Source organism: Olea europaea, chromosome 2, assembly GCF_002742605.1.
Source record: "Olea europaea var. sylvestris chromosome 2, O_europaea_v1, whole genome shotgun sequence".
Lineage (NCBI taxonomy): Eukaryota > Viridiplantae > Streptophyta > Magnoliopsida > Lamiales > Oleaceae > Olea > Olea europaea.
The window spans coordinates 29,823,187-29,838,071 of NC_036238.1; the positions used below are offsets into that span (position 1 = coordinate 29,823,187).

General features: G+C 34.8%; 2 protein-coding genes across 3 annotated transcripts in view; both read left to right on the forward strand.

The window, feature by feature from the left end:
- Positions 1 to 921: 921 nt before the first annotated feature.
- On the forward strand, positions 922 to 12,662 carry LOC111370223 (villin-3-like). 2 transcript variants are annotated; one of them, XM_022991910.1, is made up of 23 exons: positions 922 to 1,065; positions 3,822 to 3,964; positions 4,142 to 4,241; positions 4,390 to 4,458; positions 4,586 to 4,822; positions 4,915 to 5,092; positions 5,218 to 5,350; positions 6,324 to 6,483; positions 6,770 to 6,920; positions 7,006 to 7,106; positions 7,195 to 7,353; positions 7,951 to 8,019; positions 8,310 to 8,378; positions 8,489 to 8,626; positions 8,776 to 8,904; positions 9,457 to 9,604; positions 9,959 to 9,969; positions 10,060 to 10,200; positions 10,284 to 10,409; positions 10,789 to 10,851; positions 11,340 to 11,595; positions 11,784 to 12,019; positions 12,102 to 12,662. In XM_022991910.1, exons 2-23 carry the CDS (start codon positions 3,909 to 3,911, stop codon positions 12,213 to 12,215), a joined length of 2,844 nt encoding a protein of 947 aa, XP_022847678.1. In that variant the 5' UTR covers positions 922 to 1,065; positions 3,822 to 3,908; the 3' UTR covers positions 12,216 to 12,662. The 2 variants fall into 2 exon arrangements, with proteins under 2 accessions (XP_022847678.1, XP_022847686.1); XM_022991918.1 differs by having other exon boundaries at positions 926 to 1,065; positions 3,825 to 3,964.
- Positions 12,663 to 13,507: 845 nt separating this feature from the next.
- LOC111370236 (thioredoxin reductase NTRC-like) overlaps positions 13,508 to 14,885 on the forward strand; it is a 7,607-nt gene continuing 6,229 nt past the window's right edge. Inside the window, exon 1 of the mRNA XM_022991923.1 lies at positions 13,508 to 13,864. Coding sequence (XP_022847691.1) covers positions 13,534 to 13,864 — 331 coding nt within the window. The 5' untranslated portion in view covers positions 13,508 to 13,533. The remainder of the gene's footprint in view (positions 13,865 to 14,885) is intronic.

The following is a 14,885-nucleotide window of genomic DNA, read 5'->3' on the forward strand; positions in this document are numbered from 1 at the left end:
AGCATATCTCAGTAGCCCCAAAAAGTTAGAAAGAGAAAGAAAAAGAAAAAAAAAAAAGAAATAAAAGCCATAGGATACTACCATACTGTACATTAATTATTTGGGAAACTGCATAGTTAGTCCCCAACTTATTCACTTAATAACAAACCAGTTCCCATACTTTTTTGGTATTTATATTCCCGATCTAACCTTTTTGTAGCATCGAGGTGCTTAGTTCATAGTAACTGTCCAAAATGTCATCAAGCATGCACACAAGGCTGGTGTGAAACATTTGTCGAGGGACAAAACCAAGATAAAAGAAAAAAAGAAAAAAGAAAAAGAGAGCACCCCAAATCATGTATTGCTTCCATTCCATTCGCTCAACCCTTTGTGGACATCGGCCATCCCCCATCTCCTATACCATCGAGTTGAGAAAATAAGGAGTTTACCGATCTTATGGTCAAATCCATAAAAATGACTAATAAATAGAGTTTTACTATGCCCCCGTTTGAGCCACATTACATTAAATTCTATTACATTTCATTTCTCTCTTTCTCCTATTTTCAACTACACAATTTTTCATAAAATAATATTACACGTAAATCGAAAACTCTTCATTCCTTTTCAACCACTCATTTTTCAAAAAAAATATTATTCCCTCCATTAATTTTTCTACATAATGAGGATCAAACAGGGGCTATATATAGAACGGAGTGTCAATCCCGATATATATATAAATAGCATTTTTCAATAAAATATCATTGATGGTTAGTATTCAGCACTACATTTTAGGACAATCGCCAAACTTTTGACCATTTTAAAAGCTAATGGGACCGTCTCTATTCAAAAAATTAAAATGGGGATTTCTTTGCTACTCAGTGAATAGGTTGGGGATTAAATCTGTAATGTTTTCTTAATTATTCAGTCCTTTCTCCCCTTAATCGGTCTCTCACTTTCTTGCTGACATTTGCCAGCTCGACCTTCCTTTCTCCCTACAAACCTTTTGCTTTATCGCTCTAAAAACGCCTCATTTCACCTATCGTCGTATTTTTCAAGAAATAGAGAATTTGTGGAGATCTCATAAAGGTTTGTTTATCAAATGACTCTTAATATTGCTTCTTTAGATCCCTTCTATTGAATTTGGATATGGATTTTTGTGTTTCGGATTTAAAGTGTGTTAGATTTGAGCTTCAGTGGGTTGTTTGTGAGTTGGGCTTGTTTTAATGTAAATCTTTACCTATTTAATTCAATTGGAGATTTATTCTTTTAATAAGTTAGTGCTTGTTGAGTGTCTGATATTTGATTATTTTTTTCTTTGCAAGCTTAAGTTACATGTTCAGATTAGTTTTTATATATTTTTCCTCGTTTTCTTAGGATCTGTTAATTTTGAAGTGGTATGGTGAAGGAAGGATCTTTAAGGTGAACTTGAGGTTTTTGTGGGTCTGACTCAAATATCAAATCTTGAGTAACTTTTCTGTTGGCTGTTGAGATTTTATAAAAATCTTTGAATTGGGATCCTGTTCTATGAGTTCTTATGATCGACCGCCTATAAATTGCTTATTTTAGTTGGTAAGCTTATTGTTAGTAAGTGCAATAATTTGAATTGCTGGCATATACTAGTATCTCGATTTCCAAATTCTTTTCGGAGATCATAAGTTGCTGAAGTTGAATTCTAGTATTCTAAATACAAGCTGATTGGGGTACTACATGCTGGAAAATGGTGCAAGCTTAGCTGCAGAGACGCTGATTTATAGATGAATAATTTCTTTGAAGAGTTGGGGGCATTATTTGAATCAAGTTTGGCATTTATTATAATGCTTTTGTAATTTAAGAAAATACTTGAGAGATGTTTTGAACTGGAGTAAACCTGCCCATGATATCCAATGTCATTGTCTCGTGTAGTCAAGAATAAATGACTGAGTTTTGTTGATAAGGACATAGCTTTATTTTATTTTTTTGCTCTGCTTCATGTTTAACTCAGACGTAGCTCCCTTTTTTCTTTTTGTTTCGATGTGAAGCACTGTCAAACCAAAATATCCAACAAGCATTAGCTCGAGGTGACCGGCTTTTTTTTAACATTAAGCTCTAGTTCTTGCTTCGTGCAACTCCATTCACCCCCTTTGGGGATTCTTGTTTCATATGATTCAACCTCATACCCATTTATACGTAGCAGAAATAGCGAAACTCAAAAATTGTTTTGGTATGCATGGAAGACGTCAGCCTTATGATTTGAGTGATTATTCAAAAATTGTTGATCAGTTAACACCTTGTGCTAGTAGTTTATGAATGTACCAAGAAATCCAATGCAGCTAACTTTAATTTCCTTCTTCGCACATCAAATTTGAGATAATATCCAAGAAGTCGTTGGAGGAGAGGTTAAACGCCTGTGGCCAATTATATTGAAAGAACAAAATCTTGTAGTTCGGTCTTATTTGTGAGTGTTTTCTAGCACATGACAAGTTTGCCTGGATTATAGTGCTTGCTTGGTAAGGATTTTGATAATTAATTTTTTTACCGTTAGAGATAAAGTGGATTCTATCTGTTAGAAAAGAATTTAAAAATAACGGTTGTAATAGTGAAATAACGGTCAAAAAATTAATTTTAATTGACTTTTTAGCTGTACCAAACAAGTTCATAATATTGGTAGTATTGCACAAGAGCATATTCTTGTGGACCATAAATTTTTTTTTCTCAACATTGCTACATGGGAAAAGTCTCAAGTACAGTTCATGAGCTGTTGTATGAAAGAATTAGCTTTCCAAGTAGTGCCTGAATTTCGTCTGAAGTGGAAAGGGCAAAAATGATCTCCTGGGCAATATTGTGGAAAGTGAAAAGCTATTTGAGGACAGGGTTTTAGTTGACCTAGAATTATGTTGGAGGACCAGGTAATGCATAGTATAAAGATGAAGTAGCTAATTTTCATAAAGTGGTAGCATTGTTCATGTAATATTGTTGTAAGCGGCAAAAATATTTTCTTTTTGGCATTATTTTACTGTTCAATGTTCTTCAATGTTGTATTCATATTCTGATGGCCTGCTTAGGTTAAATGCCTTTTCTTTGTAGCTCTCAAGTTTTCAGGTATCAAAAGACTTATAATGATGGACTGAATTTGCCTTATGGATACTAGATTCCATTCAGAACCTTAGCGTTTACTTCCTATCTCCGTTTGCCCCTTCATAATATTGACTTCGATACTCATTGAATTATACATTTATCTTCTTATAACTTTTCAACTTTGTAAATATTGTACTGCTGAGGAAGTATATTTTTTAAAACAACAAGCATTGTATTCATAAGACAAGCTAGTATGTTTTACTGTTCTGAAATTATTGAATGATTTTACAAGTTACAATATTTGTCGAATGGAAAGGCTCTCTTTTTAGCCATGCCTTTTATGGCGGGGGAAAGGCTTCTGGAGAGGAATAATATTCTTATTAAGTTTGTTTCATGCAACTTATGTGGTGGTTGTGTGAGTTGAGATGCTCAATGTGCAGAAACACTCAATGCTAGTTGTCTCGTTAGTATTTTATCATGGATGTAAGTTAGTGAAGGGAAGTGAGTAATACAAGGATGGGTTCCTAGACCTGAAAGCAGCTAGGATCAACCTGCATGTATAACGCTACTGCTAGGAAATAGAGATGTTCTCTTTAAAAGAGTGATGCAGATTTCATGGGGTTCTGCACTATGTACATTTTCTCAATTACTTTTCTGATTGCTCTTATGCACAAATATGCCAATTACTGCAGCTTTAACAGAGGGTTATTGAGTTCTAGATCCATTGTACTTGTTATCTAGATGCTTAATTATTTCTTTCTATAATCTTTCTTATAATTTTGTCTCAGCAGTGAATTCTGGTGGAGTTTAGAAACAGCTATTAGGAGTTGTTGTCTTTCAGTGTAAGTCTTTTGTAGTGGAAACAATATCATACGATGTCTAGCCCAGCAAAAGTACTGGAACCTGCATTTCAGGGAGCAGGGCAGAGAATGTATCCTTTCTAATACTAACAAGACTTGATGAGCTAACTAATTTGCTTAGTATTTCTTGTACAATGAAAAAATAAATAAAAGATGAATTTTTATTACTGCAATTCCATGAGTGCTTTTGTTTTCGACTTCTATTGGCTAGAAGTTTCTACCTTTCGGTTGATCTTAACACTCCACAGAGGGACTGAAATCTGGAGAATTGAAAACTTCCAACCAGTTCCTTTGCCAAAATCTGATTATGGTAAATTCTACTCTGGAGATTCATACATTTTATTGCAGGTTTGTATGATTCTTTTTTCTGCTTCTTGCTAGTTCAGGGTTTAATTTGATGAGATTGAATGGTTAGTTGGTTATCTTTTCTTAAAATCAGAGAAGGATAAAAATCAATAAGCCTTTTAAACTTCTTACACAATGCTTTTTACTATAGACAAGTCCTGGCAAGGGAGGTGCTTATCTTTACGACATACACTTCTGGCTTGGAAAGGACACTAGCCAGGCATGATCTCATTCTTCTTTTCTTTTTTAATTTCTTTGTATTATTTCATTTAAGCTTTTCTTTTTTAAGTTGTTGTTGTTTTTGTTATTATTATTATTTTATTTGTTTATTTTTTCCATTTTCTCAGGATGAAGCGGGAACAGCAGCTATCAAAACTATTGAACTTGATGCCATTCTAGGTGGCCGTGCTGTGCAGCATAGAGAACTACAAGGCCATGAATCTGACAAATTCTTGTCATACTTCAAACCGTGTATCATACCATTGGAAGGTGGTGTTGCATCTGGATTTAAGGAAGCTGAAGAAGAAGAATTTGAAGCTCGACTATATATTTGTAGAGGAAAACGTGTTGTAAGATTGAAGCAGGTAAAATAATCAATGTATTGACAGTATTATATTCAAAGCAATACTTCAAAATCATAGAATGAAAATTTTCTTTGGTTCTTCGTGTTATGCAGGTCCCCTTTTCCCGCTCCTCACTAAATCATGATGATGTTTTTATTCTGGACACTAGAGGCAAGATATATCAGTTCAATGGTGCAAACTCCAACATTCAGGAGAGGGCCAAAGCATTAGAAGTAATTCAGTATTTGAAGGAAAAGTACCATGAGGGGACGTGTGATGTTGCCATTGTTGGTAAGTAAAGTCCTATGCTCTACAGTTGTCTTGCTTTTCTGTCCTTTCCAGTATGAAACCTGTTTCTATTTTAAGACCGCTACTCATTCTATTTGATTTTTCTGGAAATGTTGTTAACTCACCAGATGACGGGAAATTGCAAGCTGAGACAGATTCTGGTGAATTTTGGCTCCTCTTTGGCGGGTTTGCTCCAATTGGCAAGAAGGTTGCTACTGAAGATGATATTGTTCCAGAGAAGACCCCTCCCAAGTTTTATAGGTAGTTATGCTTCCAAGTCTAATTGTATATTGTTTTAAGTTAGATGCTTTCACATTGCAAATATTATAGATTCATTATACTTCTGTAGAAATTGGTAGCTCTATCATAAACGAGAAGTACTCAAAAATTTGCTTAGTTTTGTTTCGCTGTCATGCTAATATTTGGTGGTGATACTGAATCAGGAATGATTAGATCATCTGCATCGTGCTTTTTACCTTACAATCTGGTCTTTAGTAAGATTCAAGTGACTAAGTTGAGCGCTTTTGGTGAATAGTAAGATTCAATTTATTGAGTTGAACGCTTTTGGTGAATAGATAAAGTTATATATTACACATTGAAAGATAGTTCAAGAAAATGAAGTAAAATCAGAGATATCAACTGGCTGCCTTTTCAGTTCAAATTATAATAGTGAAATTAAAGTATTGCATGTGTTAATAGCTGGGAGGTTTCTGGCAGCATAAGGGGATATCCGGTTTCAGTCGCTGTTTCATTTCTTCTGCCACTCTCATTCATTCTCATCTTAGCCACTGAAATGAGATAGGGTCTGGAAGTAATCAGTTGTTAAGTCAATACTTCATATTGCTAACAAATGGAATTCTCATGATTCTAAGAAAGGTCTCAGCCCTTGTTCATAAAAAGTGTTAGGGAATGTCTCACTAATGTTTAAGGACCTTGTTTGTGAAATATTTACTAATTAATGCCAAGGAGGATATAATTCCACCTTTAATATTCTCTAGCATATAACTGTATTCACTTTTTTTTCCACTTTTGATGACATTTGTTTTAATTAGATGTTTCACTTTTAATTGCCACACACATGCATAAGTTGGTTGATTAGTATCTGTTTGCATGTGCTTTCTTATTTTTGATTTTGTACTTGAGCTTCTTCACTGGATCATGTTCCTTGTCAAACTTCTTAGTCAGTTATTGAATCAAGGAACTAAATCAACGTTCCTCTTTTGCTTTTCTGCAGTATTATTGATGGTCAAGTAAAAGGTGTAGATTGTGATCTTTCCAAGTCAAGTTTGGAAAACAATAAATGCTATCTGTTGGATTGTGGTGCTGAGGTATTTGTTTGGGTAGGCCGGGTAACACAAGTAGAGGAGAGAAAAGTTGCAATTCAAGCTGCTGAGGTAGATGCTTATTTTTGCATATTTTGAGCATGTCTCCTAAGCTTAAAAAGTTCACTTATAAGTGAACAAGTTTTCAATAAATAAATGTTTTTGGTCAAAGTTTGACACAAACAGAATACTTATTTTGATAATGAGGTAAGAGTTATTTTTGAAAAGAGTAACTTTGTTTACTTACAAGTTATCCACATACGCTTGGAAACAAAATGTTACATTTTTTAAGCTTAGCCAAACATGCTTTGTATTGCATATGTAGCTTGGAAGCTCACTAGTATATGGTATTCCCCAGGATTTTGTGGCTAGCCAAAATAGACCAAAGTCAACACATGTAATTAGGCTTATTCAAGGTTATGAGACACATTCATTTAAATCCAACTTTGACTCTTGGCCATCGGGATCAGCACCTTCTGTTGCTGAGGAGGGAAGGGGCAAAGTAGCTGGTATATCTCATTCTTTTCTTCTTAAAAATATACTTCATATTTTCTGGACATTATTAAGTTCTGAAGCCACTCTGCTTGCTGGTAGCTTTGCTGAAGCAGCAAGGTGTTGGCGTCAAGGGAGCAAGCAAAAGTGCTACTGTGAATGAGGAGGTCCCCCCATTGCTTGAAGGAGGTGGAAAAATAGAGGTCTCGTTGCTAACAAGTTACCTGATTATTCTGGGGTTAGCTAGATTATATTGAAAAGTTTAAATTTCAAAATATTGTACTTTCCTAGGTTTGGCGCATCAATGGCAGTGCCAAAACTCCAGTTCCCGTTGAAGATATTGGTAAATTTTTCAGCGGAGATTGCTATGTTGTCCTCTATACTTACCATTCTAATGATCGGAAAGAAGATTACTACTTGTGTTGTTGGATTGGAAAAGACAGCATTGAGGTAATACACATTTTCACTACTCATTAGCTGTACATCACAATTTGTCTTAAACTCGTGCCATGTTGAGGATATTTGACTTTAGACAGAAATAAAGGTTTAGATTAAAGATGTGATCAACATAGTTTTGGAATTTCCTGTTGGATCTTAAGATGAATTATTTTGTGCGGATCCTTCTATCAAATTATTATACGTTATGTGCTTTCTATAATTAACTACTTATATATTGATATCATCTGTTAAATTCATTTTGAAATTATGATTATTTTCAATTGTACCTTGGTACAAAGAATTGGATATTCTTTTTGTCCTGTAAATGTTTCAATATAATTTTTCCATTCAGCACATTATCCTGGTATTTGTCAAAACTATGTTGATTCTATTTAGCACCTGTTTGGTTTGGCTAAAAATCAGATTTTTATTAGATCTTGATAAAAGTTCATGAAATGTGTGGCTGAAAAGTTGATAAAAGTTGTGGGTCCCATAAAATGTGTAGTTGAAAATGAGTTTGAGTAAAAGGGTTTCCAAAAATTGGGGCCAAGCTGGGCTTAGTCTGAAGAATGTGGAGTCATTAGCAAGGCTAAATTCTGCTCTTTTCAGGATGACCAAAAGATAGCTGCCCGATTGGCTACTACAATGTGTAACTCAATGAAAGGGAGACCAGTACAGGTATCATTACGAGCACATTGAGTAAAGCTTAATAACTTCACTGTTAAGCGTACAAGTTTGTTTAAGAATAAATATTTTTTTGTTAGTCAGAGTTTTAAATAAGTTACTGAAGTTACTTTTAGAAAAATTATTTTTTCTTATCAGTTAAGAAAAGTAAGTTATCCAAACATATTTAGAGGAACAAAGTTATATTAAATTAACTCTATTTTTAAGCTTAGCTACACTCAAAATGTTTTATAGTGTTAGACAATGCAAGGTAAAGGTTTAAGACTGAGTAATGCCTCATGCAGGGTCGGATACTTCAAGGAAAAGAGCCGCCCCAATTCATTGCCATCTTTCAGCCGATGGTCGTTCTTAAGGTGCCCTATCAGCTGCATGGAATACAAATGAGAAAAAGAAAGAAAACTAGGTTAGTCATAGAATGAAGTCACATGAGGTCTTGCTTTAACCATCTTGAATTTTTCATTAGGGTGGCATGAGCTCTGGTTACAAGAACTACATAGCTGACAAAGGTTTGAATGATGAAACTTACACTGCCGACTCTGTTGCACTTGTCCGGATATCTGGAACGTCTGTGCATAACAACAAAGCTGTTCAAGTTGATGCTGTAGGTTCATCAACTTAATTGTCACTTGAATTACTTCAATGTGTGGCTTTCCAACTCCTGTCTTTTATGGATTATATTGCATGAGATAACTTCTTTGCCTGTTGAAGTAATACTTCAGTATCTAATTTAGTTTTGTTTTATTGTTTTAGGTGGCTACTTCATTGAACTCATACGATTGTTTTCTTCTGCAATCTGGATCTTCAATCTTCAGTTGGCATGGTAATCAAAGTACCTTTGAGCAGCAACAGTTAGCCGCCAAAGTCTCAGAGTTTCTCAGGGTAGGCACTTTGTAGAAGTATATATTGTGGTCTTTTATTCGTTTCTCATTCTCATCATTAGAACTTTCAGTCACCATAAGAAAAAGGATAAGAACCATGAAAATTTATCAGTTTGATGTTAAGGAGTTGGACACTTATACCAAATTTTTTTCAATAATGTCAAGTCCCGCCCCTGCATAAATGGGGATAAAGCAGAATATTTAATTAGCTCATGAGTGCACTTTAGGTGTGAATGCATACGGGATCGATTCTTATAAAAAATTTGTATTTAATATTAGATGCAATATGAAGGTAATGATTTGAATAGTCCCAAGATTAGAGATGAAATAGAATCAAATGTCCAACTACCTTCTTAAAATGCGCCGTTTGAACGTTTAATGGGGGATAATGTTGTCTTTCCTTTGTTGAAGGATCTACAGAAGGGATGTCTACTGTTACACTGGTGAATATTAAAATGATAACATTAAATTTAACTTCTTTTACTTGTAACTATTTCTGCGTGCCTCTTGTATTCCAATTAACTTCAATTTTCCAATTCCGTTATGAACTCAGCCGGGAGTAACTGTAAAACATGCAAAAGAAGGAACTGAGAGCTCAGCCTTTTGGTTTCCTCTTGGAGGAAAACAAAGTTACACCAGCAAAAAAGTATCTCCTGATGTTGTCAGAGATCCCCACTTGTTTGAGTTCTCTTTTAATAAAGGTTTGAATCCTTTCTTATGCAGTTACGTTAGTTCCTGCTAATTAGTTTGTTAGATATGGGCATGTTTGTCTAAGCTTAAATGAAGGAAAAGTGTTTGTTGCCAAACATGTTTGGGACGTGTTAAAGCAAATAAAGTTGGTTATTTTGAAAGTCAACTCTTACCTTATCATCAAATTAAGCACTTAATTATTTTGAAGTTTGATTAATCAAAACTTATTTATTTGAAAACTTGTTTTATACGTAATCTTTTAAAGAAGTCAAACGTGCTTCATTGAATCTTGAATCATCTTGTAACGTTGTGCACTTCTAACTATTTCTCTTGTGGTGCTGCTACTACTGCAATGCGATCGCCAGGAAAGTTTGAGGTGTGTTCTGGAGAAATCATTTATGGAGTTCCAGCATTCCTATTTATACATCATAGACGTGTGTTTTCTGAATAATACCTATAATATCAGGTTGAAGAAATTTACAACTTTGCTCAAGATGACCTTTTGACTGAGGACATATTGATACTCGACACACATGCTGAAGTGTTTGTTTGGGTTGGTCAATCAGTAGACCCCCAAGAGAAGCAAAATTCTTTTGAAATTGGGCAGGTATTTGCTGAAGGTTCTGTAAGCATTTAAAATTTTAAAATTGTTTTCATCTTGTGCTTTCGAACCATATATGCTTATTGCAGAAATATGTAAACATGGCTGCTTCATTGGAGGGTTTGTCTCCAAATGTTCCACTATACAAAGTCACGGAAGGAAATGAGCCATGCTTCTTCACCGCATACTTTTCATGGGATCCTGCAAAAGCTAGTGTATGTCATAGAATTTTCTCCTCTCTCGAGTTTTACCAAAAAAAAATTATTTTAGTTTAGGTTGAAGGAGATATTTGTTTAACATCGTCTTCTGAAGTAATTTTTCCCACAAGTGTGAATTTGAGACCGACACAATGGTGTATATTTTGCAAAATAGAAGCTTGAAATCAAAAGTAACTTGCTAGTCTTTTTAAGATTAACCAAACATACTTGTAATTGGGTAACATGAGTATATTCTTAGATGAGATCAGCTTGAGCTTTAACTTTCGTTAATCAGTTTTTTCTGTAAGACATTATTATGCTTGTCTCCTCTTAGTTATTTTATTATGCATGGTTTATGCTAATGGCGAGAAATGTTTTCTTTTCTTTCACTGAACAGGCACAAGGAAATTCATTCCAGAAGAAGGTTATGCTATTCTTTGGGGCAGGTCATGCTGTGGAGGTAAAATCTTGATTTATTTCTGTAAAGCAACAAACCTCAGTTTTCAATGTTCTTCTAGTTGTCTTATAAAGTTAAGCATCGTCTGCAATACAGTTTTTGTCAAATATAAAAAGAAGGAAAGGGATAGAAAAAAATCTCTACATAAATGTTCTTTAGTAGTTTGATCTCTTTCGGCACCTCCATTCCCTCCTATCCTTCCCAAAGTTTTCCTGCCTGAATATGATTTTGATGAATTAATATTTGAGTTTTTGGATTATCCTTCAAGAATTTTATCTCGACCTGTGCTGCATTATGTCCTCGTGCGTGTCCTGGTACATCTGATATGAACTCTTCCAACAGTATTAATGTTATCCACATTTTTTTACAAGTGTATGATGTGAAGCTGCAAAATCAGAAGTTATATTGAATGCTGATGCTCTCTCCAAATGTAACGTGTGGGATTTTGTATGAAATATGTATTGACTTCGTTTACGCTCTTCAATGACCAGGAGAAGTCCAATGGGTCAAATTCCGGTGGAAAAACTCAAAGAGCTTCAGCTTTAGCTGCTTTAAACTCCGCATTTCATTCATCTCCAGTGCCAAAACTTGTTTCTGCCCCAAGATCAGGAGGAAAAAGCCAAGGGTCACAAAGAGCAGCTGCAGTAGCAGCTTTATCATCTGTTCTGACTGCCGAAAAGAGCGGATCACCTGATATTTCTCCTGTCCGGCAGAATACAAGTCCATCAGTAGAAGCTAGCCGTCCTGGTATCAGAATTATCCCTGCTTATAGGCTGTATTAGTCTTGAAGCATCACTTTGTTTAAGTTATTTTCAGCATCTCCTTATCTCAGTTGAAGTTAAATATTGTTTCCTTGCTAGAGATGAAACTTTTTATAGATGCTGTAAGTGTAAAAAACTACAGTTTCCTGAAATAACATTTCATCTAAATTGTAGCCACAACAAAGATTGAAAATTCCCAAGAGGTTGAAAATTCTAAAGAGGCTTCAGAAGTCGAGGAAACTGAGACAGTCGATCCTTTTGTGGAGGCTAACGGAGAGGATTCAAAACCAAATCCAGAAAGGGAACAGGATGAGAATGGCTCTGAAAGTAGTCAAACTACGTTTCATTATGAGCAGCTGAAGGCTAAATCTGACAATCCTGTCACTGGCATTGATTTTAAACGAAGAGAGGTTCGACATATCATCACTATCAGAAATTTTATGTGTATAATATAGTAATGTTGTTTCTGGTTTAATATTGGTTGATTTCCAGGCTTATCTCTCAGAGGAAGAATTCCAGGATGTATTCGGAGTTACAAAAGAAGCATTCTATAAGTTGCCCAAGTGGAAGCAAGATATGCAGAAAAAGAAATTCGATCTCTTCTAGGGTCGAACTCAAAAACGAAGTGCTTTTCCCATCTCTTTTCTACGCTTGCAAGTTGTTTATTGGACGTATATACATCCATTGCGACCTACTTTTATAGATCATTGTGCTTCGACTATGTACTTAGGATTTTGTATCAATTTTTGGTTATTATGTCGTATCGTGTGGAAAGTGAATCTTTTTTTTTTTTTTGGTCTCATCTTCAACTACAGCTGCATGCTTCTTGATCTACAGATTGTAGTTTAACGACTTCGGGCAGGTTCAAATTCTTTGATTTGGTTGGATATGTTCCTTTGTGAGTAATGAAGTTTCTTTTTTTTTTTTTTTTTTTTTTTTTTTTTTTTCATCTTTTTTACTTATTTGTTGATTAAAAGGGTGTATATGTATTGCATTTGTACTCGAACTCAATGTAGATGACTGTCTGATATGAAAAGCGTCCTGATTTTTATTTATATGAATGTCAATGACACTATGGTGAATTGCATGTTAAACTTTCATTTTATCTACACGCTTTGAGATAGACACAAATTACTCATTTATTTACCATTCATTTCTATCTATTTATAATTTAAGTCGCTCATTTCTTAAGATGGAATTTTAAAAGTCCGTACGATATTTGAGTAAAAAATGTCTTAATGAACAAGTAGGTCGATCTAAAGCTTAGATGATGATCAAAAACTATTTAATTTTGAGAAGAGTGATGCTATTTAGTCTCATTGGAATTGCAATAGGTGAAATTAAATGAGTCATTTAATTCTATTTGTCATTTAATACAGCATCAATGCCACTTAAATTGGGGTAGCTAACATTATTCTTTTGAGAATTCAATAAACAAAATGGTCATGCGAAATACATCAAAAAAATGTGGTAAGTTATGGATAATTCATAATCGAAATCCTTATAAATGCTCAAAATCGAACCACTCATAAATGTCTTAAATAGATATTTTAATAAAACTCCTGAATTAGTATTCCGTTTGTTTTTCTTTTTCTTCTCTTAATGCATGTTTGATTCTGATTTTTCATCAAAAATATTAATTTTTTGACTGTTACTTTCCTAAATAAGCCTTCATTTTTTACTTCTTTTTTTTATTGATGGGACTCACTTTTCTCTTTAACGGTTAAAAAATCAATTCTCAAAATCACTATCGAACAAATTCTTAAAATTAAAAATTTTCAGCTTTTAACAAATTAGTTCTTGAATTAGAAAATATTAATATTTTTAAGAAATTTCTAAAATAATTTTTAGATTTTCTAGTAATTTCATCTAAAATATTTCAATGTGTGAGAGAGAAGATAGGATATCTTCTGGTCCGAAACATATGGCTAACACGTATACTACTATTCCCTCTACTCCCTGTCCGAAAAACGGTATTGGATTCGTCGCCGGCATTAGATTCCTAGTTCGATTCGCCGGACATTCAACTCACCGAGTCGCGGCAGCAGTCTACGGTATGTCCACTCCCTCCACTCTCTCCAATGCCATACTTCCGGCCCGGAATAATCTAGTCTTCGTTAAAGGCGGACCAACTCGCAGACATTCCGTTCGATTTGACTCAGTTGGTGCCGCTCGTTTGACTTACCACCGCCTCTGCTCTCCGCCATTTCGCGCCTCCGCCACTGCTTCAAACGAGGAGCAACCTAGCTCTCCAGGTCACATCTCTCTCCTAATTCACATATTCGAATATGGAAAGATAAGGTACTTATTGCATGCATATTGACAGAGTTTGTGTGATTATTGGTTAATTAAATTCACTGGCAAAATTATACAAATTGGACCGTACATTTCCAATAACGATTGAAAATTGCACCAGTGGAGAGCGTTGAATTGATGATTTTTGGATGATAACTTAAGGAAGAGCAGATTTTAGTAATTCAAAAGGGAAATAAATGGTAAAAACTATGAATTTGGGAAGAATGTATGTACTTTGCACCCATCTTGTAAAGAACTTTATGCAGCGTAACCACTGCACCATGAAGTCATCGGTCACAAAATTAATTCAAGAATGCGGTCTTGAATGGAGTGCACTGTTACACAACATTTGCAATCATCTGTGTGCAGTGCACTTGTGAGTGGCTGCGGCTTTTGCTACTATGATACCAACTGATTAACAACCTTCATCCTTGGCTGACCCCCCGTGTGAGTATAGGAGCTCTTCATTCACAAGTTTTATGAGAATTCAGCTGCAAGCTAGGAGGATTAGCTTTTGAGATATTGCTTGTGTAATGGATTAAACAATTAATATATACTACTGAGTGCAATTAGTAACGTGAAACATAAAACAAAAGCAAAATAAATAAATAAAATACGCGATTAAGATCGTTCACTCTCAATGCAGCACAAGAGCTATGCCTACTTCATCCTGCAGCGTGATTTTGCTATACAATGAAGAAGAATGATTATCTCACTCCTCTCTGTTTTCCTCTATACGCTTAGCCTGGTACAAAAATGGGTAGCCATAATACCCTTAAAATTATTAGGGAAACATATAAATGAACAAACCATCCTTTATGCCCTTATAATAAATAAACATTTTAATTAGGCTCTACACATATAATAATTTCCCACTGAAATACTAGTACTCCACACATTCGATGGTTTTCAGGATCTTCTCTAGTGCTAAAACTCCATCCTCCAAAATTGATCATATGAAATGGTATCACCCCCCACAAT